Source organism: Carcharhinus amblyrhynchos, chromosome 12 (genome assembly GCF_965287045.1).
Source record: "Carcharhinus amblyrhynchos chromosome 12, sCarAmb.v2.hapA, whole genome shotgun sequence".
Lineage (NCBI taxonomy): Eukaryota > Metazoa > Chordata > Chondrichthyes > Carcharhiniformes > Carcharhinidae > Carcharhinus > Carcharhinus amblyrhynchos.
The window spans coordinates 7214493-7233623 of NC_137335.1; the positions used below are offsets into that span (position 1 = coordinate 7214493).

At 46.9% G+C, this 19131-nt stretch overlaps 1 protein-coding gene across 1 annotated transcript in view; it reads left to right on the forward strand.

Moving 5' to 3' along the window:
* The first annotated feature begins 4724 nt into the window (after positions 1-4724).
* The window catches only part of ankef1a (ankyrin repeat and EF-hand domain containing 1a), a 33805-nt gene continuing 19398 nt past the window's right edge, over positions 4725-19131 (forward strand). Inside the window, exons 1-2 of the mRNA XM_080200024.1 lie at positions 4725-5035; positions 7633-8024. Of these exons, the coding sequence (XP_080056150.1) occupies positions 7676-8024 (349 nt within the window). The 5' untranslated portion in view covers positions 4725-5035; positions 7633-7675. The remainder of the gene's footprint in view (positions 5036-7632; positions 8025-19131) is intronic.

Here is a 19131-nt window from a genome sequence, read left to right on the forward strand (position 1 = left end):
CCTTGCTGGATGTGAACAGATCAGAAACGAGGCTACAATATTGTCCCATACTTGCGTTAACAGCAGTCAAGCCTTGCAATTTCTGTGCTACTTTTGGAGTCAAAAGCAATCAAAATATAGCCTCTATCCTCCTGTTTCTGCCTTTAAAGATAAAAGAATTATTGTGTGAGGCAGACCGCTAGCCTTCAAAACTGTATTTTTACTCCTATATAAATACCAGCTGTTGTTATAGACAGGAGAAGGGATATAGATCTCACCACAACTACTCTTTCAAAGAGCTAACACAGGCATGATGGGCCAAATGGCCTCCTTCGGCACTGCAAAGTCATACGATTCTATGAGAAGTTCCCAAGGGATATTGGATGCCAAGTCTACATTTTTCTAGGGCAGCAATGGTAGTAGCACAGTGGTCAGCACTGCTGCTTCACAAACACCAGGGTTTGGTGATTTTTCTGTGTGGAATTTGCATGTTCTCCCCATGTCTGCATGGGTACCCTCTGGTTTCCTCCCACACTCCATAGATGGGCACGTTAGGTGGATTGGCCATTCTAACTTGCCCCTTAAGTATTGGGGGATTAGGAAGGCAAATGCATGGGGTTATAGGGATAGGGCCTCAGTGGGATTGTGGTCGGTGCAGACTTGATGGGCCGAATGGCCTCCTTCCACACTGTACAATCCTATGATTCTTTTAAATGACAATCATCTTAACCCAGTGTCACTCTCTATGGGTGTGTTATGTTGTTAGCACTATCCAGCCTTTGTCGTGTTACAGCTCTGGGCATTTTTCCAAAGCAAAACCCTAGAGGCAATATTTTCACCAAATACATTCTTTTGGTTACGCAGCTGCAATTAAAAAACGGACGCACAGGAGGCACAGTCTGTTCTGAGTGATAACTTGACACGTTACTACATTCACATGATATGCAGAGTGGGTGAGCGGATCGTACTTGGAATGCTATCTCCAATATGTGGTTCAGTTAAATCATTAATCAATGTTCTTCACCTTCAACATATGAAAGTGTCTCACAGAGGCCTGATCAAAAAGAAAAGACACCTTAGTAAAAGGAACGCTGGCAGCTTTGCCAGGAGCTTGTGGCTGGGCGTCAGTGCCCTGTTTCTGGCACCAGTCACTTTTGTCAAAGGGGGTTCAGGACTGGCGACAGCTACCTGTACCCCGACATGGCAGCCAGCTGATTAGAATCATTAAGAGCCTTCTTAACAGCTCCTAAAGGAGGCCATCTGGGATTTTCCACTCAAGCTGCAGTCTCCCAAACCAACAGAGAGTGGCAGCTTAACAGCCTGGAGGCAGGCACCCAGAGACATCATGAAGAATGACTACCCCCCCCCCCCCACCCCTTTTCCCTCAACTCTTTGGGGCAGGTTAGGGGGTCTGAAGATAGGATCATACAATTGCCACAGTGCAGAAGGATGCCATTTGGCCCATCAGATCAGCACCAGCTCTCTAACAGAGCATCTTACCCAGACTTTATCCCATAACCACACATATTTACCCCACTAATCCCCCTAACCCACCCGTTTTGGGACACTAAGGGACAATTTAGCATGGCCAATCCACCTAACCTGCACATCTTTGGAGTGCGGGAGGAAACCGAAGCCCCTGAAGGAAACCCAAGCAGGCATGGAGAGAACGTGCAAACTTCACAGCAACAGTAAACATCCACCACACTCTCAGGCAGTGCATTCCAGATTCTAACACTTGCTGTGTGAAACATTATTCTTCATGACTCCTTCACTTCTTTTGCCATTCACTTCTGTCAGGCTCCTGTTCCTTCCATTGATGGAAACAGTTTTCCTCTATGTACTCGGAACATGATCCTCAAAATTTTGAATGCCTCTTTTACAGATGCACCATAGAAAGCATTCTTCCTGGTTGTATCACAGCTTGGTATAGCTCCTGACCAAGACCTCAAGAAACTACAAAGGGTTGTGAAAGTAGACCAGTCTCCCATCCATTGACTCTGTCTACACTTCCTGCTGCCTCGGCAAAGCAGCCAACGTAATTAAGGACTCCACGTACCCTCTTCCACTTTCTTCCGTCGGGAAAAAGATACAAAAGTCTGAGGTCACGTACCAACCAACTCAAGAACAGTTTCTGCCCTGCTGCTGTTAGACTTTTGAATGGACTTACCTCACATTAAGTTGATCTTTCCCTACACCCGAGCTATGACTGTAACACTACATTCTGCACTCTCTTTTCCTTCTCTGTGAAAGGTATGCCTTGTCTGTATAGCATGCAAGAAACAATACTTTTCATTGTATACTAATACATGTGACAATAATAAATCAAATAACATATTGATAAAAGTAATCAAAAGTAATTATTTTTGTTCTTTTTCCAGGCCTTTGATGATGTAACTTATAAATAAGGCTCTAGTATCGTGGAAGATAATTTCATTGTAAGTAATAGCCCTTAGCTCTTAGAAAATGAGCAGGAAGACTTAAGAAACTGATCCTTTGACTCACTTGTCACTCTAGCCACACACTCATGCATGATTAACTTTCTTCCACACATGTTTCTCATGGGTTTAAAATAGAAATCTCACACTACATGATCTAACTGCTGAATCATCATTGCTCAGAATTGATTTTTTAAAATATCCAATTCAATCCAATCAAAGTCTCAGCAAGTGAGACATTCCCGATCCAAGCTGACAAGACAGGCTCATCACTTCCTGTCTTGGGTTAAATCTACATGATCCAGGCTGATTGGAGCAGGTATTGCACCTCCTCCAAGGCTTGATCTCATTTGCATCTTAGCCAAAAGGCCTCGATGATGCTTCAAATGAAGCCTCAGTGTTACTTCATGACTTCAACCAAGTGCTAGACAGCAAGACTACACTGGATCTTAGCTAAAAGGCCGAGAATTGACAGGTTAACTTCAATGAAATGCACCATTTGCTGCTGCTGAGAGCCTCCAAAACCTGGACACTAACAAAACCCTGACCTCCTCCTTGTGGTGCTGCCCTCCTCTTACCTGCAGGGGCTCTGACACAGCAGGGTGCCTGAATGTCATTCACAAAATCCACTCTACTCAATTAAAGGAAAAACTTACATTTATATAGCACTTCTCGTGACCACTGGGTGTTTTCAAAGCACTAGCCAATAAGTGTACTCACTATTGTTATTCAGGAAACAGGGCACTCCTACAAATAAGTTTATTTATTAGAGTCACAAGTAGACTTACGTTAACACTGCAATGAAGTTACTGTGAAAATCCTCCAGTTGCCACACTCCGGCACCTGTTCGGGTACACTGAGGGAGAATTTAACGTGGCCAATGCACCCTAACCTGCAAATCGTTGGGACTGTAGCAATATGATAAAAGGCCAAATAATCTGCTTCCCTCTCACCCTTTGAGACAGTGCCATGGGATCATCTTTGGAGGCAGACAGGACCTCAAAAGACAGCACCTCTGCTGGTGTTGCACACCCTCAGAAGGGCAATGGAGGATCAGCCTCAGCTTTTTGTGCCCAAAACCCTTACAATTCAGAGCGTTGCTGACTGAATCACACAACTGTTCCAAATTGCAGATAAATTATCCACCCTCTGCTGAAAAGGCACTGACGTCAGAGTACATCAGGGAGCTGATTCGACATGCATTTTTTAAAAATCTGCTCTTGCCAACCCTCCCACTTCCATACCTGCCTCTCCCCTCTGCATCAGATTCACCACCTTAGAAAAATATAAAGAACAGGAGCAGTGGTCCATTCGGCCCTTCAAGCCTGCACCACCATTCAATATGATCATGGCTGATCCTCCATCTCAATACTGTACTGCGTGCTCTCCCCGCACTGTCTCCAGAGACTAGATGTCTATCTATTTCCTTCTTGAATATTTTAGTGACCTGGCTTCTACAATCCTCAGTGGTAAGGAATTCCACAGGTTCACTAACCTCGTAAGTGAAGAAATTTCTCCTCATCTCAGTCCTAAATGGCCCACCCTGTATCCTGAGACTCAACCATTGTCCTCACTGCTGGGTGTGACTTCCCAACCCCAAGTGCCCACTTGCACCCAAAACTGTACAAATATGTGAACATTTTGCCGTTCTGATGAAAGGTCAACATCAGCCTGGAAGGTTAACCGTATCCTACCCGACATGGCTCCCTTCCCCAGAATCCCTATGGTGCAGAATGAGACCATTCGACTCTCCAAAAAAAAAGCATGTTAACCAGGCCCACCACCACCTGAGCATTTACCATGGCTAATCCCCCAACCCTCACATCTCTGTGACACTAAGAGGCAATTTAGCATGGCCAATCCACCCAATCTGCACATCTTTGGACACTAAGGAGCAATTTAGCATGGCCAATCCACCTAACCTGCATATCTTTGGGACACTAAGGGGCAATTTAGCATGGCCAATCTACCTAACCTGCACATCTTTGGACACTTAGGGGCAATTTAGCATGGCCAATCCACCTAACCTAAACGTCTTTGGATAGTGAGGGGCAACTTAGCATGGCCGACCCACCTAACCTGCACAATTTAAGCATGGCGAATTCACCTAACCAGCCCATCTTTGTGATACTAAGAGGCAATTTAAGGATTGCTAACCTGCCGGGGGGAGGGGGAGACTGTTGGAACGGGGCACCTGAGACCTCCCCAGAGACTCGCAGCCCAGCTGTATCCCTGTCGCGTCTCGGGTTAAAAAAAAAGCAGTTTAAAAAAAGACACAAAATAAACCCCACACAAACAACCCTCCAGCAACAAATATCTGCTCCAACAGTCGCCCCGAGTTGAGGAGTCCTTTACAATGCTTCCTCCCACGTGGCGTGGAAGCCCTTCCATTTCCTTGTTACTGGTAATGTCGCCGCGTTCTGTTGCCATGGCAGCCGATGTGCTTTGGTTCCAAAACTCGCTACACTCTCTTTGTGTTTCCCTCTGGTGTTTCCAGCTGACTGGAGAAGTAGCGGCAGTGGGGATACCCCTGGACATATCCTTCATTCTTTTGCCAACTTCTATCCCTTGACCTCCCCCACTGCTGTAACTGGGATCTCCTCACTGTCTGGTTGCTTGTAAGTGTTTTAATTAACACCCACCCCACTTACGACTCTTATTATCTACAGTTTTGTCGGGTTGGGGATTAAATTGATTGGTCTGCATCTTTTTTTTGGGGGGGGCGGCTGAAATTGCGTCGCTTCCAGTAAATGATCGTGGACAGGTGTAGGAATGAGTCATGTTGGACACGGTGTTAACTGTGTTTCTCTCTCCAGATGCCAGCAGACCCGCTGGGATAGACCCAGCACTTTCTCAAATGTTTTTGTTTCAGATCCTCAGCTTCCGCGGTGTTTTATCTTTAGGTTGTTGAATAGACATCCCGTCCCCTTCATTCCCAAGTTGTGGAGTGTAGAGAGAGAGAATGTGTGACAGCAGCCAGATAACCCAAACAGATATGAGGGATCAGGAAGAGGGGTGGGGAGAGACAGGACTGAGGGGTCAGGACGTGGAGGGAAGGGGTAGGGAGAGGAATGAGGGATCAGGAGGTGGAGGGAGGGGAAGGGTGCGGAGTGAGGGGGTAGAGGGAGTGAGGGGGTGGAGGGACGAGGAGAGTGAGGGTGGTGGAGAGAGGGGGAGAGGGACTGGGAGAGTGAGGGGGTAGAGGGAGGGGTGGAGAGTGAGGGGGGAGAGGGAGGGGTGGAGAGTGAGGGGGTGGAGGGAGGGGTGGAGAGTGAGGGGGTGGAGGGAGGGGCGGAGAGTGAGGGGGTGGAGGGAAGGGCGGAGAGTGAGGGGGTGGAGGGAAGGGCGGAGAGTGAGGGGGTGGAGGGAAGGGCGGAGAGTGAGGGGGTGGAGGGAAGGGCGGAGAGTGAGGGGGTGGAGGGAAGGGCGGAGGGTGAGGGGGTGGAGGGAAGGGCGGAGGGTGAGGGGGTGGAGGGAAGGGCGGAGGGTGAGGGGGTGGAGGGAAGGGCGGAGGGTGAGGGGGTGGAGGGAAGGGCGGAGGGTGAGGGGGTGGAGGGAAGGGCGGAGGGTGAGGGGGTGGAGGGAAGGGCGGAGGGTGAGGGGGTGGAGGGTGAGGGGTGGAGGGAGGGGCGGAGGGTGAGGGGGTGGAGGGAGGGGCGGAGGGTGAGGGGGTGGAGGGAGGGGCGGAGAGTGAGGGGGAAAGTGAGGGGGTGGAGAGAGGGGGAGAGTGATGGGGTGAAGCGAAGGGCTGTTGGAGGGAGTGGAATGAGGGGGTGGAGGGGGAAGAGTGATGAATGGCAGATGGAGTTTAATTTAGATAAATGCAAAGTGATGCATTGTGGTCGATCGAACCAGGACAGGACTTACTCAGTTAATGGTAGGACGTTGAGGCGAGTTACAGAACAAAGAGATCTCGGGGTACATGTTCATAGCTCCTTGAAAGTGAAGTCACAGGTGGACAGAGTGGTGAAGAAGGCATTCGGCATGCTTGGTTTCATCACTCAGAACATTGAATACAGGAGTTGGGGCATCTTACTGACGTTGTACAAAATATTGGTAAAGCTGCACTTGGAATACTCTGTATGGTTCTGGTCACCCTATTATAGAAAGGATATTATTAAACTAGAAAGAGTGCATGAAAGATTTCCTGGGATGCTCCTGGCTATTGATGGTTTGAGTTATAATGGGAGGCTAGATAGACTAAGACTTTTTGCCCTGGAGCATAGGAGGCTTAGGGGTGATCTTATAGAGGTCTAGAAAATAATGAGGGGCACAGATCAGGTAGATAGTCAACATCTTTTCCCAAAGGTAGGGGAACCTAAAACTAGAGGGCATAGATTTAAGGTGAGAAGGGAGAGATACAAAAGGTCCAAAGGAGGAATCTGTTCATCGAGGGTAGTGAGTGTCTGGAACGAGCTGCCAGTAGTCGAAGCGGGTAGAATTTCGTCTTTTAAAAAGCACTTAGACAGTTACATGGATAAGATGGGTATCGAGGGATATGGGCCAAATGCAAAGTGGCAGGAGGAGGTGGAAGGATGGGGGTGGAAGGGTGGAAGGGTGGGGGTGGAGAGCAGGAGAGGAGGAGAAAGGGGGAAGAAGACGAATGGTGGGAGATGGCAGAGAGGGATGGGGGGTGAGGGAGGGAGAGGGATGGGGGGTGAGGGAGGGAGAGGGATGGGGGGTGAGGGAGGGAGAGGGATGGGGGGTGAGGGAGGGAGAGGGATGGGGGGTGAGGGAGGGAGAGGGATGGGGGGTGAGGGAGGGAGAGGGATGGGGGGTGAGGGAGGGAGAGGGATGGGGGGTGAGGGAGGGAGAGGGATGGGGGGTGAGGGAGGGAGGAAAAGGGGCAGGGGAGGGAGGGAGGGGATGAGGGATGGAGAGGATTGAGGAAGGAGAAAGAGAGTGAGGGAGAAAGAGAGGGATGAGGGAGGGGGATGAGGGAGGGGGTTGAGGCAGGGACAGGGGTGAACAAAGGTGTGGGAGGGTAAGGGAGGGATGGAGGGCGAGGGATGGAGGGGGTGAGGGAGGGAGAAGGATGAGGGAGGGGGAGGAGGGTATGGGAGGGGTTAAGGGGAAGGGGGTTGAGAGAGGGGGTGAGGGAGGGCGGGTGAGGGAGGGAGAGGGGTAAGGGAGGGACCGTGAGGGAGGGAGGGCAAGGGAGGGAGAGGGTTGTGATTGTGATCACTGAATATTTGATTTTTTTTAATGAATTTAGAAGACTGCAGTGTGAGAGGAGGCGCTGAGCTGGCAATGGTGAGATGACAGGCATAGCCGAGGGGCGCCTTCAGATCCTGCAGGTTTACAAACTGATCCAATTCGTCCGGCAGCGGGATAAAGCCGAGATCGAGAAGCTGCTGGCTCTTGGAGTGCCGCACTTGGTGAATCTGAGCGAACCCTGCCAGGAGGAATATGCCCTACACCTGGCCTCAGTAGCCAACGATGTGGAGATTTGTAAGCTGCTGCTCTCACTGGGGGCTGAGCCCAATGTGGTGGATAAGGACGGGCGCACTGCTGCGATGATCGCAGCTGAAGCGGGACACGACAAAACTCTGGAGGTTCTGGCAGAGGCAAACGCAGATATGACCCTGGTGGACAAGAATGGCAAAGGTGAGAGTGTGATCACAAACACTTGGATGGTTCCAATGTTTTGTGTGGCATGCATTGTGCATGAACAAGGCTGCAAAGTTATGGTGGTAATTTCTTAGATCATGGATTTATCGTTGTAAAAATACAACAGAGTCATAGAGGTTTACAGAACGGAAACAGGTCCTTCGGCCCAACTCATTCATGCCACTCCTTTTTAACCACTAAGCTAATTCCAATTGGCCGCATTTGGCCAATATCCGTCTATACCCATCTTATCCATGTAACTACTTTTTAAAAGACAAAATTGTATCTGCCTCGACTACTACCTCTGGCAGCTTGTTCCAGACACTCACTACCCTCCGTGTGAAACAATTGCCCCTCTAGACACTTTTGTATCTCTCCCCTCGCACCTTAAACCTATGCCCTCTAGTTTTAGACTCCCCCACCTTTGGAAAAAGATATTGACTATCTCCCTTACCTATGCCCCTCATTATTTTATAGACCTCAATAAGATCACCCGTCAGCTTTCTACGCTCCAGAGAAATAAGTCCCAGCCTATCCAGCCTCTCCTTATAACTTAAACCACCAAGTCCCAGGAGCATCCTAATAAATCTTTTCTGCACTCTTTCAGTTTAATAATATCCTTTCTATAATAGGATGACAGAACTGTACACAGTATTCCAAGTTTGGCCTTGTCATTGCCTTGTACAACTTCAACAAGACATCCCAACTCCCTTTTTCAGTGCTCTGACCAATGAAACCAAGCATGCCAAATGCCTTCTTCTCAATCCTGTTCACCTGTGACTGCACTTTCAAGGAGCTATAAACCTTTATCCCAAATCTCTTTGCTTTATAACTCTCCCCAACGCCCTACCATTAACTGAATAAGTCCTGCCCTAGTTCAATTTACCAAAATGCATCTCATATTTATCTAAATTAACCTCCATCTGCCATTCATCAGCCCACTGGCCCAATTGATCAAGCTCCCGTTGTAATCCTAGGTACCTTCTTCACTGTCCACTATATCACCAATCTTGGTGTCATCTGCAACGTACTACCATGCCTCCTAAACTTTCATCCAAATCGTTAATATAAATGACAAATAACAGTGGACCCAGCACTGATCCCTGAGGCACACTGCTGGTCACAGGCCTCCAGTTTGAAAAACAACCCTCCACAACCATCTCATGTTGTCAGGCCAATTTTGTATCCAATTAGCTACCTCATCCTTATGCAACCTACCAATCGATACTTTGTCAAAGACCTTGCCAAAATCCATGTAGAGAACATCGATTGCACTGCCCTCATCTACCTTCTTCATTACCCCTTCAAAAAACTCAATCAACTTTGTGAGACATGATTTTCCGCTCACAAAGCCATGCTGACTGTCCCCTATTCAGTTGTTGCCTCTCTAAATGCCTGCAGATCCTGTTTGCAAATCAACATTTGCAAAAATAAAAATCATGAAAAGTCACAGGTATGGTTATCAAAAATTGCAACAGAGTAAGAATCATGACAGTGTGATACTTGAGAGATTTTCTTTTATAATACTTATCTCAATTCTCTACGGTTTCTCTCCAATTCCATTTCATAATGATCTGGAATGAAAGAGAGTCTTGTGTTCCTGTCCCCTGGTTTATATTAAAGCCTCGCCCCCACCTTTCTCAAGCAAATTAATGCGAGGTGCAACTGGTATCACAGAATCCCTACAGTGCAGAAGGAGGCCATTCGGCCCATCCAACCTGCACCAATTACAATCCCGCCCAGGTTCTATCCCTGTAACACTGGATTTTACCTTGCAAACCGTTCATTGAAACAGACTGGCACTGCACTGATAATTATTGCATTGTTATAAAGCTGCTTACCAGACTTAAATTTCCGCAGTAAGCTTAATAGTCAATTAATGTGCAAATCCACAAGTTCTTAAAATGCAGGGTAAACTCAGCAGGTCTGGGAGCATCTGTAGAGAGAAACACAGTTAATGTGCAGAATTTTCCCGTCCAACCTGACCCTGGAATCGTAGCAGATGGGGATATGGATCACTCAAAGGTCCCTTCACCTCAGATGGAATTTTCCACTTTGATTTAATTTATTATTGTCACATGTAGTGGTGTACAGTGAAAAGTATTATTCCTTGCTCGCCAGACAGATAAAGCATACCGTTCATAGAGAAGGAAGGGAGCGACCGGAGAATGTAGTGTTACCATCATAGCTAGGGCATAGAGAAAGATCAACTTAATGTGAGGTAGGTCCATTCAAAAGTCTGATGGCAGCAGGGAAGAAGCTGTTCTTGAGTTGATTGGTACATGACCACAGACTTTTGTATCTTTTTCTCGACGGAAGAAGGTGGTAGAGAGAATGTCCGGGGTGCACAGGGTCCTTGATTATGTTGGCTGCTTTTCTGAGGCAGTAGCAAGTGTAAACAGAGTCAATGGATGGGAGGCTGGTTTAAGTGATGGACTGGGCTTCATTCATGACCTTTTGTAGTTTCTTGCGATCTTGGACAGAGCAGGAGCCATACCGAGCTGTGATACAACCAGAAAGAATATATTAGGGCAAGCGCGGCTGGAAATTCCTGTCCAATGTTTCGGATCCAAATGATCCTTATACAGAACATAAAGTCCTTAAAAAAATAATGGGATGGCTTAGGGTGAAAGCGTGAAGCAAAGTAGCGGAGCAGAGTAAATGGGCCAGCAATTTCCAGATATTGTGACTCAAACCATCGGGAGTAATTACAACCTTCAAAAATGAGTCTTTTTTTGACAAGTTGGACATGAAAGTACTTTTTAAAGCTCTCATACCTGACCCCAAGCAGTTCCCAACCCACTCACTTCCAATTTTTAACTGAGCTGAGACAGGAGTTACCCGCTCTCAGGAGTTGAGTTGATCATTCATTTATAAAATGTTTGGATGCCTCAAACTTTATCTGCCTCCCAGCGTTAAACCTGGACCAGCCAAGTTTCCTGAGGAAGGCTAGGGGAAGGTGAGAATTGCTGCCTTGAAGAGACAAGTACTTTTTTCTCTCTCCCCTAAACCCACCCTCAAATCGGACCCCTCCCCAGAATCAGATAACCCATTCCTCCAACAACGCATCCCGCACCCCCCCCCCACCACCCCCTAAAAAAAAACAGGGTGGCTAGCACTGCCGCCTCACAGCGCCAGGGACCCAGGTTCAATTCCTGGCACTTGAGTTACTGTCTGTGTGGAGCTTGCATGTCCTTCCCGTGTCAGCATGGGTTTCGTCCGGGTGCTCCGTTTTCTTTCCACAATTCAAAGATGTGCGGGATAGGTGGATTGGCCATGCTAAATTGCCTCTTAGTGTCAGGGGGATTAGCAATGGTGAATGCATGGGGTTATGGGGATAGGGCCTGGATGGGATTGTGGTCAGCACAGACTCAATGGGCCAAATGGCCTCCTTCTGCACTGTAGAATCCTATGATTCTACCTCCAAATTTGCCAAACTGTTAACACGTCTTTATTTCTTCCTGCACCAACCTGCCCCATTGTTTGAGTTTTGCTTTCAGGATTTCTGTGGCGGTTCTGCCAATGTTATGACAGATCAGTGGAAGAAGTCCCCACGGAATTTTAGCTCTTAGTCTCTCATTTGCTGCATTCAGCTAGTGATTAATAGACTAAAAGTCCTGGCAACGTGTCATAAGAACATAAAAAATAGGAGCAGGAGTAGGCTATCTAGCCCTTCGAGCCTGCCCTGCCATTCAATAAGATCATGGCTGATCTGAAGTGGATCAGTTCTACTTGCCCGCTTTCTCCCCATAACCCTTAATTTCCCTGTCTATTAGAAATCTATCTTCCCATGACTTAAATATATTCAACAAGGTAGCCTCCACCACTTCAATGGATAGAGAATTCCAGAGATTCACCACCCTTTGAGTGAAGAAGTTCCTCCTCAACTCCATTCTAAACCGCCCTCCCCTTATTTTGAGGCTGTGCCCTCTAGTTCTGCTATCCTTTCTAAGCGGGAAGAATCTGTCTACCTCCACCCTATCTATCTAGAGTTGTCCACAACTCTCCAGCTTACAACACTGGGTGGATGGGCTTTCTGATTCTCCAGTAATATGATTGTGTTATAAGGAGTGTCGACTATTTGGGATTTGAGATGTGAAGGGCACCCCATGAGCCCTGGTGTGATATCACATCTAACCACAAACGAACCCCACTGAACTGCAAAATACATAAGGAGCAACTTCTCGTGTTGTTGTTTAATAGTACAGAACTTGCTGAGAAAGATTAACATTGTTTGGCAAATCTTTCGCTTTGTATCCATTAGGGCAGTTCATAAAAAAAATGCCGGGGAAACAATATAATTCTGAGTCAATCAGCCTGGTTTAAATTTCAAACAATGCTTTGCAGTTAGCTGTCAGTTCCCATCAACTGGTGCATTTTCCATTGCAATGCCTCTGCCTTTCAGAATCCTTTTGCCAACCAATCAGCACTATCTTTTCATACAGTATGAATATATTGTTTTTTCCTGACACTGTTTTTTTTCTATATTTATCTTATGTGTGCAAGATGAAAAGCTTTGACAAATGTCTTATACAATCCTTATGGTGCAGAAGGAGGCCATTTGGCTCATTAAATCTACCCTAACAACATTCCCCATCCAGGCCAAGTCCCTAAAACCTTATGTATCAGCCCAGCTACCTCCCCTGACGCTATGGGGCAATTTAGCATGGCCAATCCACCTAACCCAGACATCTTTGGACTGTGGGTGGAAACCGGAGCACCGGGAGGAAACCCACGCAGACACAGAGAGAATGTGCAAACTTGACACAGACAGTGACCCAAGGCTAGAATTGAACCCGGGTCCCTGGCGCTGTGAGGCAGCAGTGCTAACCACTGTGCCACCGTGCCATCCTGTTCAGTGAAAGTTTTAAGCACGCAATATTAGCCCTGGACCACTGAAGTGGAATCAAACTGAGATCCAAAAAGTGGTCTGTTTTTGTAAGAAGGGTTAAATAATTTGCCTTTGCTTTCCAAAGCTTAACTCTTAGATCTGTTGTTGAGATAGAATAAGGTAGTTACGCGCAGTGAGGATGCAGCACGTCACTCAATCCTCTGATTTCCTATTTGACTGTATTACCTGCTGATATTTCAAAGGGAGGTGGACCACTTAGATACTATTTGTGTTTGATCATCTTGGGGCTAGAAGTGTTTGCAGCTTGTCAGAAGCTGTTGTGAAATTTATTGTGCTGTTTGAACGTTAACCTGTGCCTCCTTGTTAGCAATCTGACAAGGAATGGAAACAATTTTTGATTATTTGCCCATGGAAAATCTTTCAGAATTTTGAAAGCTTATATTCGATCCGCTTTAATCATTCCCTGTAGTCATAACCTCCATTTCTGCTGTCAGTCTAGTGAATCTTTGTTGTGCGCTTTCTGTGGCCCTTATATCATAGAATCATAGGCACGGTGACACAGTATTTAGCACTGCTGCCTTACACTGCCAGGGACCCAGGTTCGATTCTCACTGTCTGTGTGGAGTCTGCATGTTCTCCCCATGTCTGTGTGGGTTTTCTCCATGTGCTCTGATTTCCTCCCACAGTCCAAAGATGTGCTAGTTCAGTGGATTGGCCATGCTAAATTCTCCCTCCGTGTACCCGAACAGTTGCCAGAGCGTGGCGACTAGGGGATTTTCACAGTAACTTCATTGCGGTGTTAACGTAAGCCTACTTGTGATACTACTAAACAAAATAAGTAAACAAAATACAATGCAGAAGGAAACCATTTGGCCCATTGAGCCTGCACCAACAACAATCCCCCTCCACAGACCCTATCCTTGTAACCCATGCATTTACCCGGCTAATCCCCCTGATGTTAAGGGGCAATTTAACCCAGCAGTTCAACCGTAACCCGCACATCTCTGGAGTGTAGGCAGAAACCGGAGCACCTAGAGGGAACCCACGCAGACACGGGGGAACTGCAAATTCGGCACAGATGGTGGCCCAAGCCGAAATTGAATCCTGGTCCCTGGCACTGTGAGGCAGCAGTGCTAAACACTGTGCCACCGTGCTGCTCTGCATACCCTTCTTGTAAGACAAGGACTGCCTTCACAGAGTACCTTTCACAATCTCAGGATGTCCAAGGTGCTTTACAGCTGATGAAACGCTTTTTGAAGTGTTGTCATTGTTGTCACGTCGAAAAAGCAGCAGCCAATTGTCGCACAGCAAGATCCCTCTAATAGTAATGTGGAGAGACAGTGGCACAGTGGTAAGCTCTGCTGCTTTTCAGCCCCAGGGACCTGGGTTCGATTCCCAGCTTTGATCACTGTCTGTGCAGAGTCTGCACATTCTCCCCGTGTCTGCTCGGGTTTCCTCCGGGGTGTTCCGGTTTCCTCCCACAGTCCAAAGATGTGCGGGTTTGGTTGATTGGCCATGCTGAATTGACCCTCGTGTCGGGGGATTAGCAGGATAAATGTGTGGGATGATGAGGGTGGGGACTAGGTGGGATTGTGGTTGATGCAGTCTCAATGGGCCGAGTGGCCTCCTACCGCACTGTAGGGATTCTATGAATGGCCAGATAATCTATTTTGATGTTGACGGTGATATTGACTTGAGAAATAGGTACTCAGTTGGACACCAGGGATAACTATTGTTTCCTTATAGTTTATGATTAAAAAAAGATGTTCATGGTTTGATATGTTGGCCGCGATTCTCTGTTTCCCCACCCCTGTTGCCCATAGAGCTGTGAGGGGGTTTGGGATTCAGGGTTCTGACCCAGCAACAGTGAAAGAACGGTGACACATTTCCAAGTCATGATAGTGAGTGGCTTGGAGGGGAACTTGCGGGCGGTGGTGTTCCCATGTGTCTGCTGCTCCTTGTTCTTCTAAACAGTGAAGGTCCCAGGTGCTGTTGAAGGAGCTGTGTTATGTTCCTGCGCGCTGCCGTCACTTCCCATCGAAACCTTTTATTTTCAGTAGTCGGTTTGTCGAGAGAAAAGCAAAAATAACCTGCCTTTTAATTAATTCTTCAAAGATAGCAACAGAATTCCACACCATGGCCAAATGTTGCAATATACAAAATTTATACATTTAAACAGCGACGTCTGTTTGCAGTAACTTGATCTCATTATGGAATATATTCCATCTACACTGGTATATCACACCAGTGAATTAGGCAAATAGCACACAATTCACAAACACCAAATGCGTTGATTTTGTTTTAAAGATTCAATTCCATTTCAATCTGTCGTAATTAAATTAATATCAATAAATCCCCTGCTGAATTCAGTAACTTTTCTCACTTAATTACTCATAGGGTGTCCAAGTAACAGTCCAAAGATGTGCAGGTTAGGTTGATTGGCCATGCCAGAATTGCCCCTTAGTGTCCTGAGATGGTCAAAGGGATTAGTGGGTAAATGTGTAAGGATATGGGGGTAGGGCCTGGGTGGGATTGTGGTCGGTGCAGACTTGATGGGCTGAATGGCCTCTTTCTGCACTGTAGGCTTTCTATGATTCTTTCTTTGCTGTCCTTCCATTCAAACACGGAGGCTGCTTGAATGTGCAGACCTGTTTCAGTGAAGTCTAACACTTTGGTTTAACACCCCATTCTTGAAGAAGGTACCTCTGACAGTGCAGCACACCTTCGCTAATCTCAGCTTATATTGTGAGCTCGAGATCCAAGAGGCAAACTTGGGGGGCACGATCTTCCCACTTATTGGTGTGCTATTATTGTGACAATCGCACAGTTGACAGAAGTTGCAGGAAGTAATTGTGCTGTAGGAACAGGTTTGTGTAAAGTGAACTCCAGATGTGAAAAAGCAGCTTCTAAGGATCATGCCACAATTAAATTTGAGGAATAACGGGGGGTAGGGGAAAGAAACACCCTACCAAAAGAGACTGCAAAATTAAAACACCACCCTAAATTATCAACTACCATTTAAAGACCTAAATTTCATGGGTGGCACAGTGGTTAGCACTGCTGCCTCACAGTACCAGGGACCCAGGTTCAAATCCTGGCTTGGCTCATTGTCTGTGCAGAGTCTGCACGTTCTCCCTGTGTCTGCATGGGTTTCCTCCAGTTTCCTCCCATAGAGCAAAAGACGTGCTGGTTAGGATGCACCGGCCGTGCTAAATTCTCCCTCGGTGCACCCGAACAAGTGCCGGAGTGTGGCGACGAGGGGATTTTCACAGTAACTTCATTGCAGTGTTAACGTACGCCTAGTTGTGTGACACTAATAAATAAACTTCAAAGGGGTCGGATCATTGGAGGGGCAGATTTGAACAAAAGGACGAGAATTTGAAAGTAGTGGGGGAAGCCGGAAGATCTGACAGCTTAATGGCCAGAACAACACGAGGGAGAATTTCAAATTATGGGGACGTTCGGGCCTAGACTGTGGCAAACTGGACCCATATTCTGACTGCTCAGCAATGTACACAGAACAGTTTCCAAAACATCTGCAGCATTTATGCCGAACTGGTTGTTACAACCATCCTGAGGTATAAACACAGCCTGGGGGATTTGCACCTAACTTGAAAACTGTAATTATAACAGTAGTGAGTGTAGTGACTGCCACTTGGGAAATAATCTGGTGGCAACATAACAAGACTCCAATTCAAAAGGCAATACAATATTTTGATCATGTTGCAGCTACCGCATCTAGGACTTAACTCCTGGTTACTCCACTGTAACAAAAGATAAACATGCCTTAGCTTGCAGTGACGATAGTCTAAGGAATTGCTGTGTAAAAAAGAATTTCTTGAGGTATAAAGTACCTTCATGGCAAGTCATGTTGAATACACTGTAATAAGTCTTTGAAGGTAGAATTGTAGGTGGGACGGTGGGGAAGTGGGGACGGCAGACAGGAAAGTGGAGCAGGGACAACAACCAGATCTTATTGAATGGTAGAGAAGGCTCGCAAAGGGCCAAATAGCCTACTCCTGCTCCTGTGTTGCACGTTAGAGATATTACAAACCTGGGAGTCTTTTCTTATGGGCTGTGGTTGTCACTGGCTGGGCCAACATTTGTTGCCCACCCCTAATTGCCCATTTTGGAGGGCAGTTAAGAGTTGGCTACATTGTTGTGGGTCTGGGGTCACATGTAGGCCAGATCATAGAATCCTAAAGTACAGAGGGAGGCCACTTGGCCCATCACATTTGCAATGGCCACAATCCCGCCCAGGCCCTATCCCCATTACACCATGCATTTACCCTAGCTAGTTTCCCTGATACTGAGGGCCAATTTAGCATGGCCAATCCACCTAACCTGCACATCTTTGGGAGGAAACTGTGGGACGAAACCGGAGCACCCATGCAGACAGGGGGAGAATGTGCAGACTCCAAACAAACAGTGACCCAAACCATAATCAACCTCGGATCCCTGGTGTTGTGAGGCAACTGTGCTAACCACTGTGCCATCATGCCTCCCCAGGTCAGGTAAGAATGGCAAATTTCCTTCCCTAAAAGACATTACTGAACCAGATGGGTTTTTGCAACAATCAGGAGACTTTTTTAATTCCAGATTTTTTAATTTAATTCAAATATCCCCATTTGCTGTGGTGGGATTCGAACTTGGGTCCCCGGAACACTACCCTGGGTCTCTGGATTACTAAGATAAAAGCAAAGTACTGCAGATGCTGGAATCTGAAACAATAACAGACAATGCTGGAAAACCTCACATCTGACAGCATCTGTAGAGAAAGAGGATGACGCCCAGTCCATCACTCAAACCAGCCTCCCATCCATTGACTTTGTCTGCACTTCCCACTGTCTTGGAAAAGCAGCCAGCATAATCAAGGACCCAAAGCATCCCGCTCATTCTCTCTTCCACCTTCTTCCATCGGGAAAAAGATACAGAAGTCTGAGGTCACGTACCAACTGACTCAAGAATAGCTTCTTTCCTGCTGCCATCAGACTTTTGAATGGACCTACCTCGCATTAAGTTGATCTTTCTCTACACCCTGGATATGACTATAACGTTCTGCACTCTCTCCTTTTCTTCTCTATGAATGGTATGCTTTGTCTGTATAGCACACAAGTAACAATAGTTTTCACCGTATACTAATACATGTGATAATAATAAATCAAATCAAATTCAAAGAATAGAGCCAACGTTTCAAGTCTGGGTGACCCTTTGTCAGAGGATGAAGGGTCATCCAGACTTGAAACATTGACTCTATTCTCTCTCTCCACAGATGCTGTCAGACCTGCTGAGATTTTCCAGCACTTTCCGTTTTTGTCTCAACAACTCAAGACTAGGCATCCTTGAGTCACTCTTTGCGTCCATACGCAGCAAGACCTGGACAATATTCAGGCTTGCGTTCTTAAGTGGCAAGTAACATTTGCACCACACAAGTGCCAGGCAATTTCGGTCTCTAACGTGAGAGAATCTTAACCATCTCCCATTGATACTCAATGGCATTACCACTGCTGAGTCCCCCAGGATGTTAATAGCGTGTTTACCATTGATCAGAAGCTGAACCGGACTGGTAATATAAATACAATGGTGAAACGAGTAGGTTAAAGGCTAGGAATCCTGCAGCGATTAACTCACCTCCTGGCTCCCCAGGTATCTGCCCACCATCGGCAAGGCACAAGTCAGCAGTGTGATGGAATACTCCCCACTTGCCTGAATGGGTGCAGCTCCAACCACACTCAAGAAGCTTGACACCAATCCAGGATAAAGCAGCCCACTTGATTGGCACCCCATCTACCAACATCCACTCCCTCCACCACCAACGCTCAGTAGCAGCAGTGTGTACCATCTGCAAGATGCACTGCAGCGATTCACCAAAGATCCTTAGACAGCACCTTCCAAACCCACGACCACTTCCATCTAGAAGGACAAGGGCAGCAGACACATGGGGACACCACTCTCTGTAAACTTCCTCTCCCGGCCCCACACACCATCCTGACTTGGAAATATATCACCGTTCCTTCACTGTGGCTGGGTCAGAATCTTGGAACTCCCTCCCTAACAGCACTGCGGGGGTACCTACAAAACATGGACTGCAAGTGGCTCAAGAAAGCACCTCACCTGCCACTTTCTCGAGGGGCAGTAAATACTGGCCTGGTCAGCGATACCCATATCCCATGAATTAATTTTACAAAACTCATATTGAGTGAATAGTGTTAGTAAATTACATTTTATTTTGTAGTTTAATGTCCAATATGC